An 18,138-nucleotide genomic window follows, 5' to 3' on the forward strand; every position below is an offset into this window, starting at 1 on the left:
AAAAATCTTATCACGTACGTATATTGACATGTTTCTGTGTTTCCATAGATACTATCGTTATCATACAGGAACTACATTACAGCTAAATTTACGTTGTAATTGTTCGAACAGGTGCTTATTGTGTAGCTAGGGTGTAGCATTGTATCGTATATATGTACAATGCTACCTGTGATCACTTTAAAAATTATCTCCATCGATTTTATTTTTATTTAGCATCTAATAATTCAGATTAACGTAAATACTACCAAAATAAATGCGTGGTGCTCAAATGAGTAAATTTTAAATACAATTTATAAAATATATTTACATATTTTGTATTATTGAACCGTTGGAAAGGAGTTGTGCGTCACAGTCAATCTAATTAAAATCAGATCTAAATTCCCGTTCCTCATCGTACAGGAACGGAAATAAGGATATGATTTTAATTACATTGGCGTCACAGTAAGGTACAAAATAGGATACAACCTAGTAAATGTATATAAACTTTAGGCTTTCATCACTCGGCAAAAAAAATGGTTAACAAGTATTGTAACGGGAGCATATCAATTATCATTTTTTGTTTAAATATGTAGGAAATATAGTATGAAATGATTTATTTGGATGTCTGTTATTGGAATATTAAATAATTCGTTACGTTTCAGCGATACTTTGGAACGTTGACGTCATGTGGGAATGGGGAGGGTCACGTTTTTGCACTTATAGCGTGTATTGCAACGACAGCGCATTGAGATGTAACGTCGGATGATATCGGGGAGGGGGGCTGTTATTCCACTCCTCAAACAATGCCTGGGCGAACTCCTGCAGTTTGGAGGGCTGATTTGGGCGACATCGCAAGTTCCTCCTCCATAACGTAAAAATGAACTCTTTTGGAGACCAACACGGCGATTTTGCAGGCCAATCCAAAGCGATAGCATTGTTTTGTTGCAGAAAGGTCCTGACGTCGCGTTAACACAGGGCCGGAGTCGACGTCGCGTTAACACAGGGCCGGAGTCGACGTCGCGTTAACACAGGGCCGGAGTCGACATCGCGTTAGCAAAGGGCAGGAGTCGACGTCGCGTTAACACAGGGCCGGAGTAAGAACGTCATGCATGCGATGCATTTGTAAACGGTTTTCTATCGTTTATCCATTTACACGGCGACCAAGCAATGTTCTTGTCGTCACAGATGCAGGAACAAAGCGGTCGCGAAGTTTCTGCAGCCGTATCCGGCGGTCTTAACGAGATGTGGTAATTCGTAGTCTACCGCTTCTTGGCCGGTCGGACGTCGACGCCGTCGCATTAAAAAATTGCACTTTACTACACCCAAAACGTCTCTGAACTTCACGTTGCGTCACCCCTACCTGTAGCATACCATCAGCTCGTTCTCGCTACTTTAGATATGGCGTTGTATAAATGGATAACTTTAAAGGGGTTTTGAGAATGGGTAAACACCGCTTGAGACTGACTATTCTGTTGAGGTATGAACAATCTGTTTGGTGCTACAGGGTGATTGGTGGATTTCACGTATGCTTGATTTAATTTAAAACACTGCTTATCGATACAGATATTCCTACCAAACTCACTAGACACTATATAATTAGCCACAGGGGCATGGATCGCTTTACTTGTAATATTAAAAAATAAAGGGTCTCCTATACTAGTAAATACATGTATTTATTAGTATAGGAGACGGTCCAGACCCCTATTTTTTAATATTACAAGTAAAGTAAATGCCCCTGTGTAATTAACGATATTCTGCAAAGTAACATGTTAACCTTTCTTAATTTGCTGAGTACATAACTGTGTAATTATTATATGTTTGCCCCTTTATTAGTACATTACATACAACTCCCAATAAAAGCCATAATACACAAATCTTTAAAGCTTAAACTAGTTTTACAATATAACATAGGGATATTGACGGAAATTCGTTACATGATTAAATGGCAATGGGTCTATTTCACGCACATGTTGAATGAATTTACCCTGTGACATTAGAAATCTCAATAAATGGGTCTTTATTTGAATCAAAAGATAGTCCCTTATCTGCCTAGGCTACAGGCCAAGTATCAGTAATCTAAGCCCCCCTGTCTCTGTAGAAGTCGCTTCTAAAACTGGTCAACACAATATGACCCCGGTGATCCTGCAGGAATGTAGGTGACAGATATTTGTCCGGGGAAGAAAACTTAAAAGATAATATGATATATTTAGGCCTCATAAGATAATGTTTTATGCTCTTGGCCCAAGTGACCTTGATATATGACTTCACGTCATTTCTTTTGACAAACTTCGTAATATATCGCGACATCTTGATGTATTAGAAAAATATGATCTGAAAATTTTAACACATGCTTTGTTACCTCGAATCAAGGTAAAGGTCATTGACAATGAAATAAACTAGAAAATGTCTGTAAGACATGAGTGCCTACCTGGTTTCAGGTTTTAATTTACTATAGTTACAACGACTTTGATCGCTTCCCCCCCCCCCCCCCCCCCCCCCCTCCCATATTTTCCATATACAGCAACAATGACCTTTGCCCTGACCTTGGAACCCTAAAACACAGATGTCAGAGTTATGCTCATACTTGACCTTTGTATAAAATTTGATTGAAATCTGTTAGGAAATAAAGTTGTTTAACTGATGACACTGAATTGGTTGATGATTTACTATAAATAGCAATGTTGACCTTGACCTTTGAATCCTAAAACAAGAACTCATTCGCATACTTTGGACATTTGTATAAATTTTGATGAAAATCTGTCAAAGAATGAAGTTGCTGGAGTGTTTACATTGAATCAAGACAAGAAGGGACATGACAGACATGGGCAACACTTTAGCCTCCCATTGTATATGCCCCAGCATGCTACATGGCCGACATTTAAACAAGAGGCCCACGGGGCCTGTATCGCTCACCTGGTTATTTAAGCAATCATTGCACAATATTTACATTTGCTCTGTAATGCCAATTTGTAACCACTTCAGACATGAAGGGTAAGAACATGTAAGCGTTACTATGGAGACTTTATAATTCATAAAGTATTAAGGTTGTTACTATTACTAGCACATTAGTTGGGATGGAGATAAAAAGTATGTGATGGTTGTTCATTTGTCAAATTGTCTATATAAACAATACCAAACTTTACCCCCTCCTCAAAGGCAAATGTGGGACCTGGGGCACATGAAAATCACAAATTATATAAACCACTCGAAGGCCTTTACAACTATGAGTAGTATTTGATACTAGCATTTCTGGAACTGCAGAAGAAGATTTTTGTAATTCGCCTCCTTTTTTTACCCCAAACCCAGCCCCCTAGGGGGTCAGGGTCACAAAAACTATACCAGCAGACCTTCCTCCCTTAACAAGTATTTCGGTCAAATATGAGCAAACTCCGTTCAAAACATTGGAAGATATGGCCTATTATGTATATTTCCTATATAAACTATACTCATTTTACCCCCTCACCAGGGGCAAACGGGGGCCCTGGGAGACATGAAAATCACAAATTGTATAAACCACCCAAATGCCTTTACAGCTATGAGTAGTATTTGATCCTAGCATTTTTATAACTAAAGAAGAAGATTTTTAAAATGTCCTCCCCCCCCCCTTTCGGCCCCTAACTCAGCCCCCTAGGGGGCAGGCTCACAATTTTTTTTAAATATGAACAACTTCCTTTCAAAACAATGGAAGATATGGCCTATTATGTTTATTTCCTATATGAACTATACTAAACTTCACCTCCTCCCCAGGAACAAATGGGGGGGGGGGGGCTAGAGGACATGAAAATTACATTTTTTATAAACCACCCAAAGGCCTTTACAACTATGAGTAGTATTTGGTTTTAGAATTTCTGGAAATGGAGAAGAAGATTTTTTATTTTTTTCTAAATTTTCCCCTTTTTGGCCCCTTACTAAACCCCTAGGGAGCCACACCCTTATTTCATAAATCCATTGAGCCCCTGGTCCCAAGGATGCTTCATATCAAATTTAGTTAAAATCCAATCAGTCGTTCAGGAGATAAAGGCTTTTAAAGGGAAAAGTTGACGCCGGACGTCACAGTACCGCATAAGCTGGACACTTGCCCTTCGGGCAGGTGAGCTAAAAGTTATGAGGGCTGATAACAGATGTTGCACTATAACATAAGAACTTTGTACCATGTTAGCTAATCATATGTTGCAATGTTTTTTTCCTATGCTCTAAAATGTCATTTAAAATTACTGTATACATGTAACAGCAAACTGTCACCAAGCCAAACTTTCGCTGTATTCACCCAGTGTTAGGTTCGCCCATCACACTTGATTGCTATGTTTATTACTTTATTTACTACTGCTCACTCTAATGATAAATTTGCCATCAGTAAGTCATGGCAAAAAAATGAATGTTAAAATTGGGCGAAAAAATTCCTGTTATAAAGTATTTGGACAATGGACACATTCTGAACCCCTGTGTGCTGCACATATACTTATTTGAGTTTTTGCCTGATATCAAGTTCAAAAATTACAAACAATACAGACAAGTTTTTTTTGTTTTATTCTCAATATAATTTGATATACCCGCGGTATAACAAATGCTTCTTTAAAATACATTAATATTTAAAACTATGGCACCAAACAATAAGTATTTCTTATAACTATTACACAATACATTGTATATATACCATCTATTTTATGAATGCCTCCATCGCTGGGTTGCGGTTTGAGGCCTACAGGGGCTGGCTGCAGTTCGGTGGTTTTTCTCTGGGAACTCTGCTTTTTTCCAACAACAAAAATCTGGCATGTCCTTAAATGACCCTAGCTGTTAATAGGATGTAACACACACACACCAAACAAACTAAATTGATGGGAATTAGTCACCTGGCTGAGATACGGCCACATCTGACATGAACAAAATATGAACGATTACACACAAAGACAACAGGTCACTGAATCAAAGGCTTAGGTGACGTCAATAGTTAAATGTACATAAAAAAGAATGATAAGATATAAAAAATCAATGTGTAAGAATTAACTACAGGAGGTAAAATAAATATACATGGTATTACGCTGATAGTTATCTTCATAGCATTAAATTCTCTACATCAAATTTTATTAAATATTTTTTGCATGTAGACACAGTGATTTGTTTGCTCAGTTTTATTGCCGAATATAGGCCATTTCCCCTGGCTAAAAAGTGCCTTATTTTCCCAAAACTACCCAAAACTGAGGAATATATTCTCAATTTCAATACAAATAATGCTATATTTTCCCAATTAATAAAGGAACAAGCTGTTGTAAAATTTAGGTAACAAAAACACAGAGACAACCCACACAAAAAAAATGACTCTACACTTAAACAAAAATGTTTCTCAGGTAACACCGATATACATTGTATAAAACTGATTATCTAGTATAACATGCATAAATAAATTTATAGATATTCAGAGGTGTTACAAGAAAGTTTCTCTTGATTTTTATCCGACGGGGTTATGATAACAAGACTGTCCCTAGCTCGTGTTGCTAAACTCAATAGATATTTACTGAAGTCTGCGTGATCTTCATTGACCCGTGGGTTCACCCCTATAATGGCCGATCGATCCATGCCACTGAATCCCTTTACAGTATCTATGGTAACAGAGTCCTTGACCCCTGACCTTTCCACAAGATTCTTAACAGAAGGAGTCATAACTTCCTTGTCTTGGCGCCTACCTACCAGAATAGCAATATCCTTGATATCCACCCCAGTTCCGAGAACAGAAGACAGCACCTTTACAACAGCGTCATTCACTTCACTAGAACTGCAGGAAACAATGTCAACATTTCGTCCAGAAGAATAATCATGACCAAGTTTTGGAAGGCTTTCCCCCATTTTAAGACCTTGAACTTGATCATTTGCAATCAGTTTTTCTTTCGGAGTCATGAAATTCATAGCGTAGTCAAATATTTCTTTGGAGTTTCTTGATACCTCACTCAACATGAAGTTGTTTTTACCCACAATAGAAGGAAGGCCAGCTTCAAACTTGTGAACCTTTTGGGAATAGTCCATGAAAACCCAGAAGTATCCTGCAGGAACTGTTTTGTCTTTCAAGTCACCAACTCGGTGTTGCTTTGTTAGTTCGTTAGTCAATTTATACCAATCACCGTCTCTCGCTTTGAAGTTCTGTGCCTCGTCAATGATAACATTGCTAATATAACTAAAAGCTTTCTTTGAAGTATCATGCTTGTTTTCTACCTTTTGGATTTTCTTCAGAAAATTGCGTCTGGTGCAGACCTTACATATGTTGAATGACCTGAAAGATAAAACAAACAAATGTTTGGAATATATCTCTCAGTTATTAGTTTGCTGATGTTCATTTAAATGTTCCTATGAAAAAAATCCTGTCATTAATAAAGTGTGATTTGAAAACACAACAGTAGAGGCTGATAGATTAAGACATCCATCTCAAACACTTCTAGTGTATTAAGCAAATAATATTGACTACTTCAGTTGTCTCTATTAAAGTTCACTTGTCTACAATTTGAATTCTTTATGTAAAACATTTCAAATGCAGTGTAACGACACGATGAAATGTTAACAGACATAAATCAATTCAACAATACAACAATCATCAATAAGTTAAACTCTATTTACATTTTTTTAGACAAGAATATAATTAAACAATATAATTAAGATAAATTTTTGCGAAAAATCATGATTTATAAGGCTACAATGTAGTTCTCTTTCATCATGAAAATAGCAGATTTAAAAACAAAAATCGTAAATTTGACTTTAATAAGAGATACACGATTTATTGTTTAACCCTTTCCCACCTATGCAACTTTAGAAGACTCTCCCATGCATTGATATGGATGAGTCCATTATAGTCTACAGTGGAGAAAAGGTTAAACAAAAAGCAAAAACCTCTCTCATTGTCGACAGTCCCAAAACAACCCTATAAACGTAAAATAAGACTTCCTTAAATGTTACGGGTGTGAACCTAGTCGTGACTGAACACCAGTAATTCTGGGCCATTTTTTACAGGTATGCTTCCTAATAATGACTCCACACCTGAAAGAATGGACCATTTAATAACTGCCTTTCGTGTTTGACCATACCTGACATATGAACACAGCATGTCATTTTCGGCTAGGTACAGGATCTCGTGCTGTCCACTACCCCGCCTCCTGAGTTCCTGAATCAGTTGAACTGCAGCGACAGTTTTGCCTGACCCTGGTGGCCCATGGATCCACAGCTCCTTGGTGAACTGCTGGCTCCAAAGCAGGTCAAACTGGTCGCTGGTCAACAAGAAAAAGTAGGACATGTTGGCCAATACCTCCTCCCTATTGCCGGCGGCCAGTGTAGTAAAGTCAACTGGTTTGTAGGCTGCCATACAAACTATGAGGGACCTGATAAGGTTTCCATACTTATGAGCGTTCATGTTGAAGTGAGAAGGATATAGATCTTCATCATCTGAAGTTTCAAGATTTCTTGAGCAGGCTGAGCCTGAATGATTACACTTTTCTATAATATGTAGGACTTGACAAGTTACTCCAAATTTGTCTGTACAGCCTCCATGTAGAACCATTCGACTTTTCAGGAATGCAGCAACTGAAGAAGAGTACTCTCGTGTCCTGCAGTTTACCACTTCTGTGAAGGTGAGAAGTTGACACCCACGTGTCTCGCTTATGATTAAAACATCACAAAGAACACATTTCGGTGGAGGTAGTGTGACCTGAAGGCCCCAGCAGTTCACAACAATACAGATACTGTCCATGTCCCTGTATTGTTCTAATGTGTCCCGGACAAACTCCTTTTTACGGGGATCAGATATGACATCCAAGGCATGTCTGGGCTGTAACCATTCCGTTTTACTCCCTATAAATGTCAAAGTTACAATTGTTAGTGGCTTAAAACATATAAATTGGTACGGCTATAACACTTTCTGAATTATCACTGATACCTTCAAAGATTTTCCATTAAAGTCGTTCTACAATTATAAAATTTCATTTTTATCACAATGTATTTAACATTATAGTGATGTGGATACAGAGGCAGCCATTCCTGCAGCCACGAATATCCTATAAGTTTTACTGTCAATCTCCTTGAAATTAAAGAGTAATCAACCCATCTATGACTTTTGATTTTTCATTCCGGTTTAAAAACAACTTACGTGCACATTCAGAAATAGCCAAGGATATTCCTAATGTTTTGGATTATTAAAATGTGTCCATAGAACTTGAGATTAGAGTGTATAGTACACACGGGTACGTATAGAAGGGATTCAGGGGAGATAATCAAACCCAAACCTACTTTGGAGCAGTTTGTCTGTGATAGCCTCCACAGTACGCTGTAGTGTAAACACCAGTGGGGCCTGTGGTACATTCAGGGCAAGCTTTACAAATCTGTTGTGTAGCTCAGGTTTGTCTGTAATACAAAGGTACATCACATGCTTAATATGTGTGTAATGCATAATTGTATTATATAATTATATAGTATATTACCAGGGTGACATAGTTTTAGTTATATTTATCATCTATAGACTTTTGTTGAGGTGAATGTATAGTTGTATGAACCTGATAAAGAGATATTCCCTGAGACGAGGTATCATTTTCAGGTTTATATAACTACATATTTACCGAAATGGAAGTCCTCAATTGTTGTATTAAATATGAAATTAGCTGTATTTTATAACAATACAAGAAACTCATAATAAGAAGAGCACTGCTTTTGGCAGAGAACATTACACAATGAAATACAACGCAACTACTACATGTTAACATTTTGTAAGTTTCCATATTCACAAAATACAGAATAAAGATTTGTTTACCTCTGTGAGATGACCGAAGTGCCTGTTTCCACAGCTGGAAGGACCATTTCTCAACGCCTCCATAGTCATTGATATAGTAGCTCTCTGGTACGGATGTGAACACTCCACCAGGAAACTTACAGACAGACACCACTATAACCATCCGCCGACCCTTGTAACAGTGTGAAGTATACATATATACTGTAAAAAGTAGTATTGTTACCCACTGTCTGTTTAGAGGAACAACTGTTTCAAAAACATATAAAATCACACTGCAGATTGACACATACACAGGTTCATATGATTTAAAAGTAAGTTCCATATAATTGTAACATATTGGAAAATTTCACTAAAACTGGTCTGTGTACAATATGTATTGGGTGGGAGTGGTAGATCTGGACATGACCTGATGCTTAATTAGGTAATCAGGCTAGGTAGTTTACTAGATATTGAAGGCTTAGTGAAGCTTAGTAAATCAACAATCATACCAGTAACTAGTAATACCACGTGCACAGTTTCACTGGAAACAACATGTAGACCATACTTGCACAATGTTTATGTGGCGGGTAAGATGTGTGAAAACATTCTTTAAAATCAATGCAGAACCTTTGGAGGAATAATGCAGAAAAAAAATATGTCTACAGATAGACAATATGTTTCCAGCATGCCTTCTTAAACTTTATTATTTGGAGATAGAAAGTAATTCTACATATTAAAATTCAGATAATGGAAAGAAAATTAAACTCCTGTGTCACCATCTTTGTAATACCTTGGGTAAATTGTCAAAATGATTGCCCTTGTAATGTTACTGTTTATAGCTATTATCTATATCACTCATGTCACTGAACACAATGATGAAACATGTATGAAATATTGAAAGTCCTAGGCTTTGCTTGTATTTTTCTGATCTGCATAATTTGTGATAATAAAAAAGACATGTATAAGGAATGAAATAAAAGTTTAATCTTCTTACCATTACTCTTGGAGAATCGTTAACAGGGAAGAACTGAATATTCCAGTGCTTGCCTCTGATTGGTTGAAATTCAGTGTTGCCCCAAATAACTGGTTGCATCTTTGCGACCATCAGGTCAACTGTAAAAAGTAATTAGTGTTCTTCTTTTTTTAGCTTTATAATGCTAGAAGGCACAATACTTTATTTTATCTATATTTTAGATCAAGTTCACAATTAAATTTCCTTAAATGAGTAGTAATTATAAAATATATGACAACTAATGTTCAAACATGTTGTTTTGTATCAGCTAAGATTTCAACTCTGTAACTTACTTGTTTTTGCTGTAACCAACCTTTCCTTTGCTGTAACTGTCTTGTCCCTTGCTGTAGTGTAACTCACCTTTCCTTTGTCGGAACTGTCCTGTCCCTTGCTGTTATTTACCTGCCCTCTGTTGAAACCCACCTCCATTACCTGTAACTCACCTGTCCCTTGCTGTAAATTACCTTTTCTTTGCAGTTACTGCTCTGGACCTTGTTGTAATCCGTTTATTCATTGCTGTAACTGAGTAACGAATAACCTGTCTTTTGTTGAAACTCATTTGTCCTTTATTTTAACACCTTTCCTTTGATGTAACTGTCCAGTCCCTTGCTGTTTAGTCCAAAATACTTCTTTTTCTTTTTGATGGGACAGAGATATATAATTGCTTTTAAAAAAGGAGATAGCTATTTTAAAATAGCTGTAACCCACTGGTCCTTTGCTATACCTCACCGGTCTTTTGCTACAACTCATGATCACCTGTCCTTTGCTATAACTCGTCTGTCCTTTGCGAAAACTCACTGGTCCTTTGCTATAAATCATGTGTCCTTTGCTATAACTCATCTGGCCATGGCTATAACTCACCTGTCCTTTGCTATAACGCATTGGTCCTTTGCTATAAATCGTGTGTCCTTTGCTATAACTCATCTGTCCATTGCTATAACTCATCTGGCCATGTCTATAACTCACCTGTCTTTTACTATAACTCATCTAACCATGGCTATAACTCACCTGTCTTTTGCTTTAACTCACCTGTCCTTTGCTATAACTCATCTAACCATGGCTATAACTCACCTGTCTTTTGCTATAGCTCACCTAACCATGGCTATAACTCACCTGTCTTTTGCTTTAACTCACCTGTCTTTTGCTATAACTCATCTGACCATGGCTATAACTCACCTGTCCTTTGCTATAACTCATCTAACCATGTCTATAACTCACCTGTCCTTTACTATAACTCATCTGGCCATGGCTATAACTCACCTGTCTTTTGCTATAACTCATCTAACCATGTCTATAACTCACCTGTCCTTTACTATAACTCATCTAACCATGGCTATAACTCACCTGTCTTTTGCTATAACTCACCTGTTCTTTGCTATAACTCATCTAACCATGGCTATAACTCACCTGTCTTTTGCTATAACTCACCTAACCATGGCTATAACTCACCTGTCTTTTGCTATAACTCACCTGTCTTTTGCTATAACTCATCTAACCATGGCTATAACTCACCTGTCTTTTGCTATAACTCACCTGTCTTTTGCTATAACTCATCTAACCATGGCTATAACTCACCTGTCTTTTGCTATAACTCACCTGTCTTTTGCTATAACTCATCTAACCATGGCTATAACTCACCTGTCTTTTGCTATAACTCACCTGTCTTTTGCTATAACTCATCTAACCATGGCTATAACTCACCTGTCTTTTGCTATAACTCACCTGTCTTTTGCTATAACTCATCTAACCATGGCTATAACTCACCTGTCTTTTGCTATAGCTCACCTAACCATGGCTTTAACTCACCTGTCCTTTGCTGTTCCTCCTCTGAGAGCTCTTCACCAAGGACTGCTGCCTTGACATCTTCTATTCCAAAGTAGATATGGCCACCTTCGTGGTTGGCAAACGCAGAAAGGTACCTGGTTACTGTATATTTTATTTTGGAAGGAAGAGATTTCCCGTCTCTACTGCTGGGAGCTGACAGTTGTTTAAACTGGATCTGTTTTGTCTCTTGTTTCAAGCTTTCATGTGTCTGTCCATAATGATACTCTGTTGGAATATGTGGGAGATCACAAAGGTCACTGGGTTCACCAGTAGCGGTCAGAAGCTTCATGGCTGAGTGGTAAGATACCTCATGTGTAGCTGTGTCTGTTGGAAGCCTACAGTAGTAGTCCAGGGTACAGAGATGCTCTGCAGTTTTCACAAACAGATACAAATCCTTATCATCATAATTACCAATCATGTCAAAATAGTTACAAATGTCATCCCCAGAGATGATGTCTGCCATTTTGTTTTCCATAGCACTCCACCATGTGTCCATGTCTTTTGGTTGCACTCTTGTATCATAGTCCAGATTCTGCATATGTAGGATTCCCCCGCCAGAGTTAAGTAGGGCACAGATGCACTTGAGGACTGAGCCATTCTCCGAGTCTCGAATATTCTTGGAAATATGGACTGCACAATGAAGTACTGTTTCCCCATATCTTTGTAGATTTCTTGTACTGTGAAATATTGATGAATTTTAATGTAATCCTTGTGACTTAATTAATAGTGAATGACTATGAGGTATGATTATTCTACTTGTACAGGTACTAACAATATGTCAGAGTAATAAGGAATTTAGTTGTAACATATTGTAGTTCTATTATCTGGCCCTGAAAGACCAAACCAAAATTCCACAATGCATACTATCATAAATGTGATATTATGAACATCTGCATTTCATTCTACACTCTCTATACACCGTATGTTTTAGGCTGTATGCATGCTAGTGTAAATACATAATGACTGAACAGCATTTCTTTCAAGTCATACTGGTATTTGCATTCATACTGGCATGAACATTGAACAAATGTCATTCAATCCTTATATTTATATCTTAAATTTTAAGTTATTATCACACTAAACATAAATATTCCCCTTAAATATTTTCTATACTGAAGTGTCTGTGTCGTCACTGCTAACATATTCCTGGAAACAGCCTTATGTCACCAAGTTGTTTGCTTCTAACAGTTGTCTCATGTTATTTGAGACTGGAGAAAAAGCTTCTAAATGATGCTGATAAAATTGTGTTCATAGCTATATAAACACCATTTCTTCTGGTAATGCTTTTAGAGTAACTTGCAGTGAAGATGTAAATATAAAAGTATAAATCACTAAACTGAAAATCCAAAATATCCACTGATAGGCTACTATATAGTGTAACCGGATTTCAAAAACCAGGCATGAGGATCTCTCATCATTGAAATATTCAACATGATTTATTGACCCAAAAGACTTCTAGATACAGTTCAAATTTTGATGATCATTGAACTCTGAACAAATTATCAAGCTCTCATCATGTACTGGTTTCAAAGGTTTGTTTATAGAGGTATTTAAAGCTTACATTTCCTCTGCAGACAAGGTTGTTGTCCCACTGTGTTTTCTCTTTCTCTTCACTTTATGAACTCTGTCCATGTTTTTGGGATCACACAGATTGTCCGGCTGATTAGATGTGTCCACATCAGACTCCATTTTGTGTCCTATAACAAATAATCAGTTGAAGACAATGTTCTGATATGAAGTTACTAATTGGGATATTCATTTCTAATATGACAAAAGAAAAAATATAATAACATCAGGTGACCTGAGTGAGTTTCTGAGCCCTGAATCAGAGCAAAAATAAACAGCAACATTTTCATGTTGTATAATGTGTATCAACAATGTTTAATCTCTTAAAATTAGCCTTGAATAACAACTATACATGTATAGTAAATCCAGATGGTATCACTGGAAGACTTCATTATGTGCCAAGTTTCTGAGCCAGTCTATTTATATAAATAGGACGCACACTTATTTATAATATAGACTGTGATACTGTTACGGTCAAAAATTACAGAAAAGGTATTTTATAAGGAAACAGTATTACAAAATTGTTTCAACTTGTTAACTCTGTTATTACATTTACTAGAAATAATACAGAAGGGAATTCACAGGAAACACATTTTAATACTTTTTGGCATTGCCTATAGAATCCATGAAATAGTCTTAGGTGTAAAAATACATTGATATTTAGGCAATATAAAAAGTTTGTTTCTTGTTACCCTACATGTACCTGTCCTTATAATAAGTGCCTGAAATTCTTTTGGCAGTTTTCTAGGAAGCACTGTTCATGTTAAGATATAAAGATCACTCTCCTATTTAAACCCACAGACTTCATCTTTAGCTGAATCTGTGATAAACCTCATAAAAAAGAGATTCTAGCTCGAGATTCTCTAGCCCATACACTGGTGTTGATACCTTTTTGTCAAATGGCTCAATTCTGGTGTTAGGTCCAGAAGAAGTTCAGGATTAAATTCTCGCTTTATAACATTATGACCCCCTGTGGCATAATATAGCTCACTCACAGGTCAAACGTTAACCAGACTGAGACCACATTGTTTACTAAGTCACACAACATTTTTAAGCAAAAGATGATGAGTTGTGGTATACACTATTACATGTACAAGTATATAAACTATATCAAAAAACCTTTTCCGTGTGTTTTTCTATTCAAAAACGTAAATAGCACGGAATTAGATTAGATCTAAGACTGTGGTAATCAGTGAGAGAGAAAGACCACTCACTGTTTTTAGGTATTTGTGTAAGTTGCAAACTCTGACCACCAAAAGAAACTGACGATAATATAATTAAAAAAGAAACTAATAATGATGTGAACAAACTTAACAAGAAGAAGAAGAAGAGTTTTAGACTATTTAGTGCAGAAAAAATGTCAGGGCATAGATTGATATAAGAGTTACCTCCCTTTAGTTAATTAAATTTATACAAAATCCATTTGCCCATGAGTCATAATTAATTGGAATTGGCTGGGGTTTCAAAATGTGAAATGAACGTTATTTTTATAACAGTTCCTAGTTGGGCCACTACAGTTGTTACGTCAGTAGCGGATCATCGGCTGGCATGAAGCACTGTGGACAGTGGAGTTAGTGAAGAGCCTCGTCTGCCTCTTGTCAGCTTATTTACATGATTATCTAATTTACTCCGATCTTCTTAAAGGTTCGGGACGACCTCAATGTGTCAGTTATGTGTACATTTACTTGATAAACAAAAATAAGTAATTGCAAACACATCACAAAATACCTGAAGTGAATTTGTCGTCTGAAGCATTTGCAACGCTTGTTTTTATTTCGATCTTATTACTGGTTAATGAAAAGTTTACTTCCGTAATACTAAATGCTTCAAACGGATTTCAAGCTATCTGGTACAGTTTAGTCTCTGTGCGGGTCCAATTTTGAGCTTTGACCTCTTTATCTGTTTGTGGGACCTTGAAATTTTAATTTAATGTGTAAAAATACACCCAGTTTACTAAATATATATGAACTTTTTAATTGATTGGGCAAAAATCTAAACGACCCGTATCGCTCACCTGGTATAAAATCTCACTCTAGAACCTTAAAAGAGGACCAAGACCAAATATTTCAAACAGGCTAACTATCCTTTGCATTTTGGTTATTTAAAAGAAATTATTTGAAATTTAAGATACTTTGAAACAAAAGTTGATTCCTGTGACCCTGAAACTAGGACAAGGTCATTGGTTTGAATAAACTTAATTGGTGGCCTGGGCCCTCATATTCCATACTCCTAATGGCCAAATATCACCACCCTTTGCCTTTTGGTTATTTTACCCCCGTTTCAACGAAGTAGGGGGTATATAGTGTTTGCTTAGTCCGTCCATCTGCGTGCGGCCGTCTGAAAGATTTCCAGAGCATATCTCCCGTACTATTTCATCTATAGTTCTTGGTTTGTGGGTACATGCACGGAAGGCGGTGTGTCGTGTACCATATGTAGGTCACTGTGACCTCTACCGTGACCTCTGACCTACATAATGTCTTCAGAAAGGTGTCCGGAGCATTTCTGATCCCGTTGTATTTCACCTACGGTTATGATTCTTTGTTTGTGGGTACATGCAGCGAAGGCGATGTGTCACTTACCATATGTAGGTCACTGTGACCTCTACCGTGACCTCTGACCTACATTATGTCGTCAGAAAGGTGTCCGGAGCATATCTCCCGTACTATTTCACCTATGGTTAGGAATCTTGGATTGTGGGTACAATGCATGGAAGGTGGTATGTGGCGTACCATGTGTAGGTCACTGTGACCTCTACCGTGACCTCTGACCTACATGATGTCGTCAGAAAGGTTTCCCGAGTAAATCTCCCAAACTATTTCCACTACGATTACGAATCTTGGTTTGTGGGTACATGCATGGAAGGTGGTGTGTCACATACCATATGTAGGTCACCTACCTCTGACTTACATAACGTGAGACTTGCAGCATATAAACTCTTCACTCCCACCAAATCCTGCATAGGAGGACAGTGAAGCTGTTTAAAGGAAGTGTTCCACGCTCCCGTATATGTGCTTTATGTAACTGTGACAGCCTATCCGCATCTAAGGAGCTGACCGACCTAAGGGCGTGATCTGGACGGGCAAGGTCATTTTGAATCACCGAGGGCCCGGTAAGCTGGAGACTTACCCCCTCAAGACGCCAGAACACAGGCTCCGCCTGTGAAAAGGAGTCTATACTATAAACCCATCAACCAACCAACCAACCAATTCCTGATCAATCAAAGCGGGGTATTCACAAAGGCCCCCCTTTGAGTTACATCTAGTGTAGAAGATTTTTTGAAGATTTCCATATCTACAATATTTGACTATTTTAGTATTTTCTCAATGTTTTTAAGGGAAATTTGGAATATATACCAATATTTCATCATTCTGAAATTTTTATCAGGTCCAGATCACATCGTCGAGCACCATTTTGTACACTTATGTTTTGTACAAGTTATGAAATACTGAATCTGATTTAATAAATTATTTCACATGTCATTTAATCTGATAGTCAAATCATATTCCATTCACTCTGAATGATCCACACCAAATAAGGTTAAAATCATTGAAGTTGTATGTAGAATCAATTTTTTCAATATTTATCCCCATCTAGCCCCACCCTCTATGCCCCAGAGTGAGTCAGACTACGCTGACAATATACCTTTAAAACAACGAATTCCCTTGGTTCATATATGGCACTCCATGCCAGTAGGTTTTTTAAGGCAACGTTGATTAAAGACAGACAGCTATTGTTGTAGAATTATTTCAGACAAGTCCAGGGCCCGTATTCATAAAACAGATCTCATGCATGGATTCTGTGCTCAAACCAGCTTTCTTGTTACTCACCTAAATCAAGTCAAACAAGTTAAATGTCAAATGTAAACATTGAAAACAGTATTCAGGTTAAAGTTTCTTAAAAAAAAAAATCAAACCTTTGGCAAAAGAAGATTTGTTTATGAATTCATAACCAGAACAATAAATTAAGCTTGAGCACAAAATCCATGCTTGAGCATGAGAACGGTTTCGTGAATACGGGCCCAGGACTCAAATATCTGTGTTTCAAATATAACTGCCCTGTGCCATGACATAACCCACTTGGCCCTCTGAGCGAGATGAGTAAACAAGAGGCCCAGAGGGCCTGTATCGCTCACCTGAATATGTTTAAAATAATTGGTATGAAGTAAAGATATAGCACTCCATGGTAGGTGCTGTCATATGAAATTTAAGAAAGATCCATCCAGTACTCGAGATATAGCGAGAACAAACTTCAAACAGAGCCCCACCCCTATGCCGGTCATACCCATCAATTATACAAAATTGAGTCCCCTTGGCCCAAGGATGCTCCAGACTAAATAACGATAAAATCCCTTAATCCTGATGGTCAAAGAAGGATTTTAAAGGTTTAACCTCTATTTCTCCTATTGGGCCCCGCCCCGCAGGTACCAGGAAGGCCACACCCACCGTTTATACAAAATTGGATCCCCTTCACCCTAGGATGCCTCAGACCAAATATGGAACAAATCTTCCCATTCATACAGAAGAAGGATTTTAAAAAAATTGCTATATTTCTCCTATTGGGCCCTGCCCCTCAGCCCCCAGGGGGGCCAGACATATCATTTATATAAAATTGGTTTCCCTTTACCCAAGGATGCTCCACACCAAGTTTTGTTAAAATTCGCTCAGTGGTTCATGACAAGTAGTGTAAAGTTGACAGACGACGGACGCAAGATGACGAACGAAAGACGACGTACGACGGACGCAAGACGACGTACAACGGACGCTGCGGTATGGCATAAGCTCACCATGGTCCTTCGGACCAGGTGAGCTAAAAATCAATGAAACAAAAAATCAGTAAGCTCGATGCATTTAACTCTCATTGAAAAAGAAGACAGACTAGTTTGATTAATCTCACGATTATTATATTACAAAAACAACATCACAAGTAGATACAATGATACATGTATATTAATTCAACACGAGAATGAGAGTCCTTCATCAATGGTACTAGTCACAAGGTGTTCAACATAGCATGTCATCAT

The 18,138-nt window shown here is 37.5% G+C and overlaps 1 protein-coding gene across 1 annotated transcript; it reads right to left on the reverse strand.

Moving 5' to 3' along the window:
- Positions 1 to 4,498: 4,498 nt before the first annotated feature.
- On the reverse strand, positions 4,499 to 14,897 carry LOC110453037 (schlafen family member 13-like). The gene is made up of 8 exons (XM_021501855.1): positions 14,847 to 14,897; positions 13,114 to 13,249; positions 11,535 to 12,229; positions 9,711 to 9,829; positions 8,759 to 8,909; positions 8,242 to 8,355; positions 7,047 to 7,806; positions 4,499 to 6,241 (listed from the first exon to the last, which is right to left on the reverse strand). The coding sequence occupies exons 2-8, from the start codon at positions 13,239 to 13,241 to the stop codon at positions 5,383 to 5,385; spliced, it is 2,826 nt and encodes a 941-aa protein (XP_021357530.1). The 5' UTR covers positions 13,242 to 13,249; positions 14,847 to 14,897; the 3' UTR covers positions 4,499 to 5,382.
- Positions 14,898 to 18,138: the final 3,241 nt, after the last annotated feature.

Source organism: Mizuhopecten yessoensis, unplaced genomic scaffold (assembly GCF_002113885.1).
Source record: "Mizuhopecten yessoensis strain PY_sf001 unplaced genomic scaffold, ASM211388v2 scaffold7065, whole genome shotgun sequence".
Classification (NCBI taxonomy): domain Eukaryota; kingdom Metazoa; phylum Mollusca; class Bivalvia; order Pectinida; family Pectinidae; genus Mizuhopecten; species Mizuhopecten yessoensis.

Excerpts from the sequence above, each read along its gene's own strand:
- LOC110453037 (XM_021501855.1), bottom strand. The coding sequence starts at position 13,241 with ATGGAGTCTGATGTGGACACATCTAATCAGCCGGACAATCTGTGTGAT. Across the intron at positions 8,910-9,710 it reads ACGATTCTCCAAGAGTAATG|GGTCGGCGGATGGTTATAGT; the intron begins GTAAGAAGATTA and ends CACTGTTACAAG. Across the intron at positions 8,356-8,758 it reads ACTTCGGTCATCTCACAGAG|ACAAACCTGAGCTACACAAC; the intron begins GTAAACAAATCT and ends TTTGTATTACAG.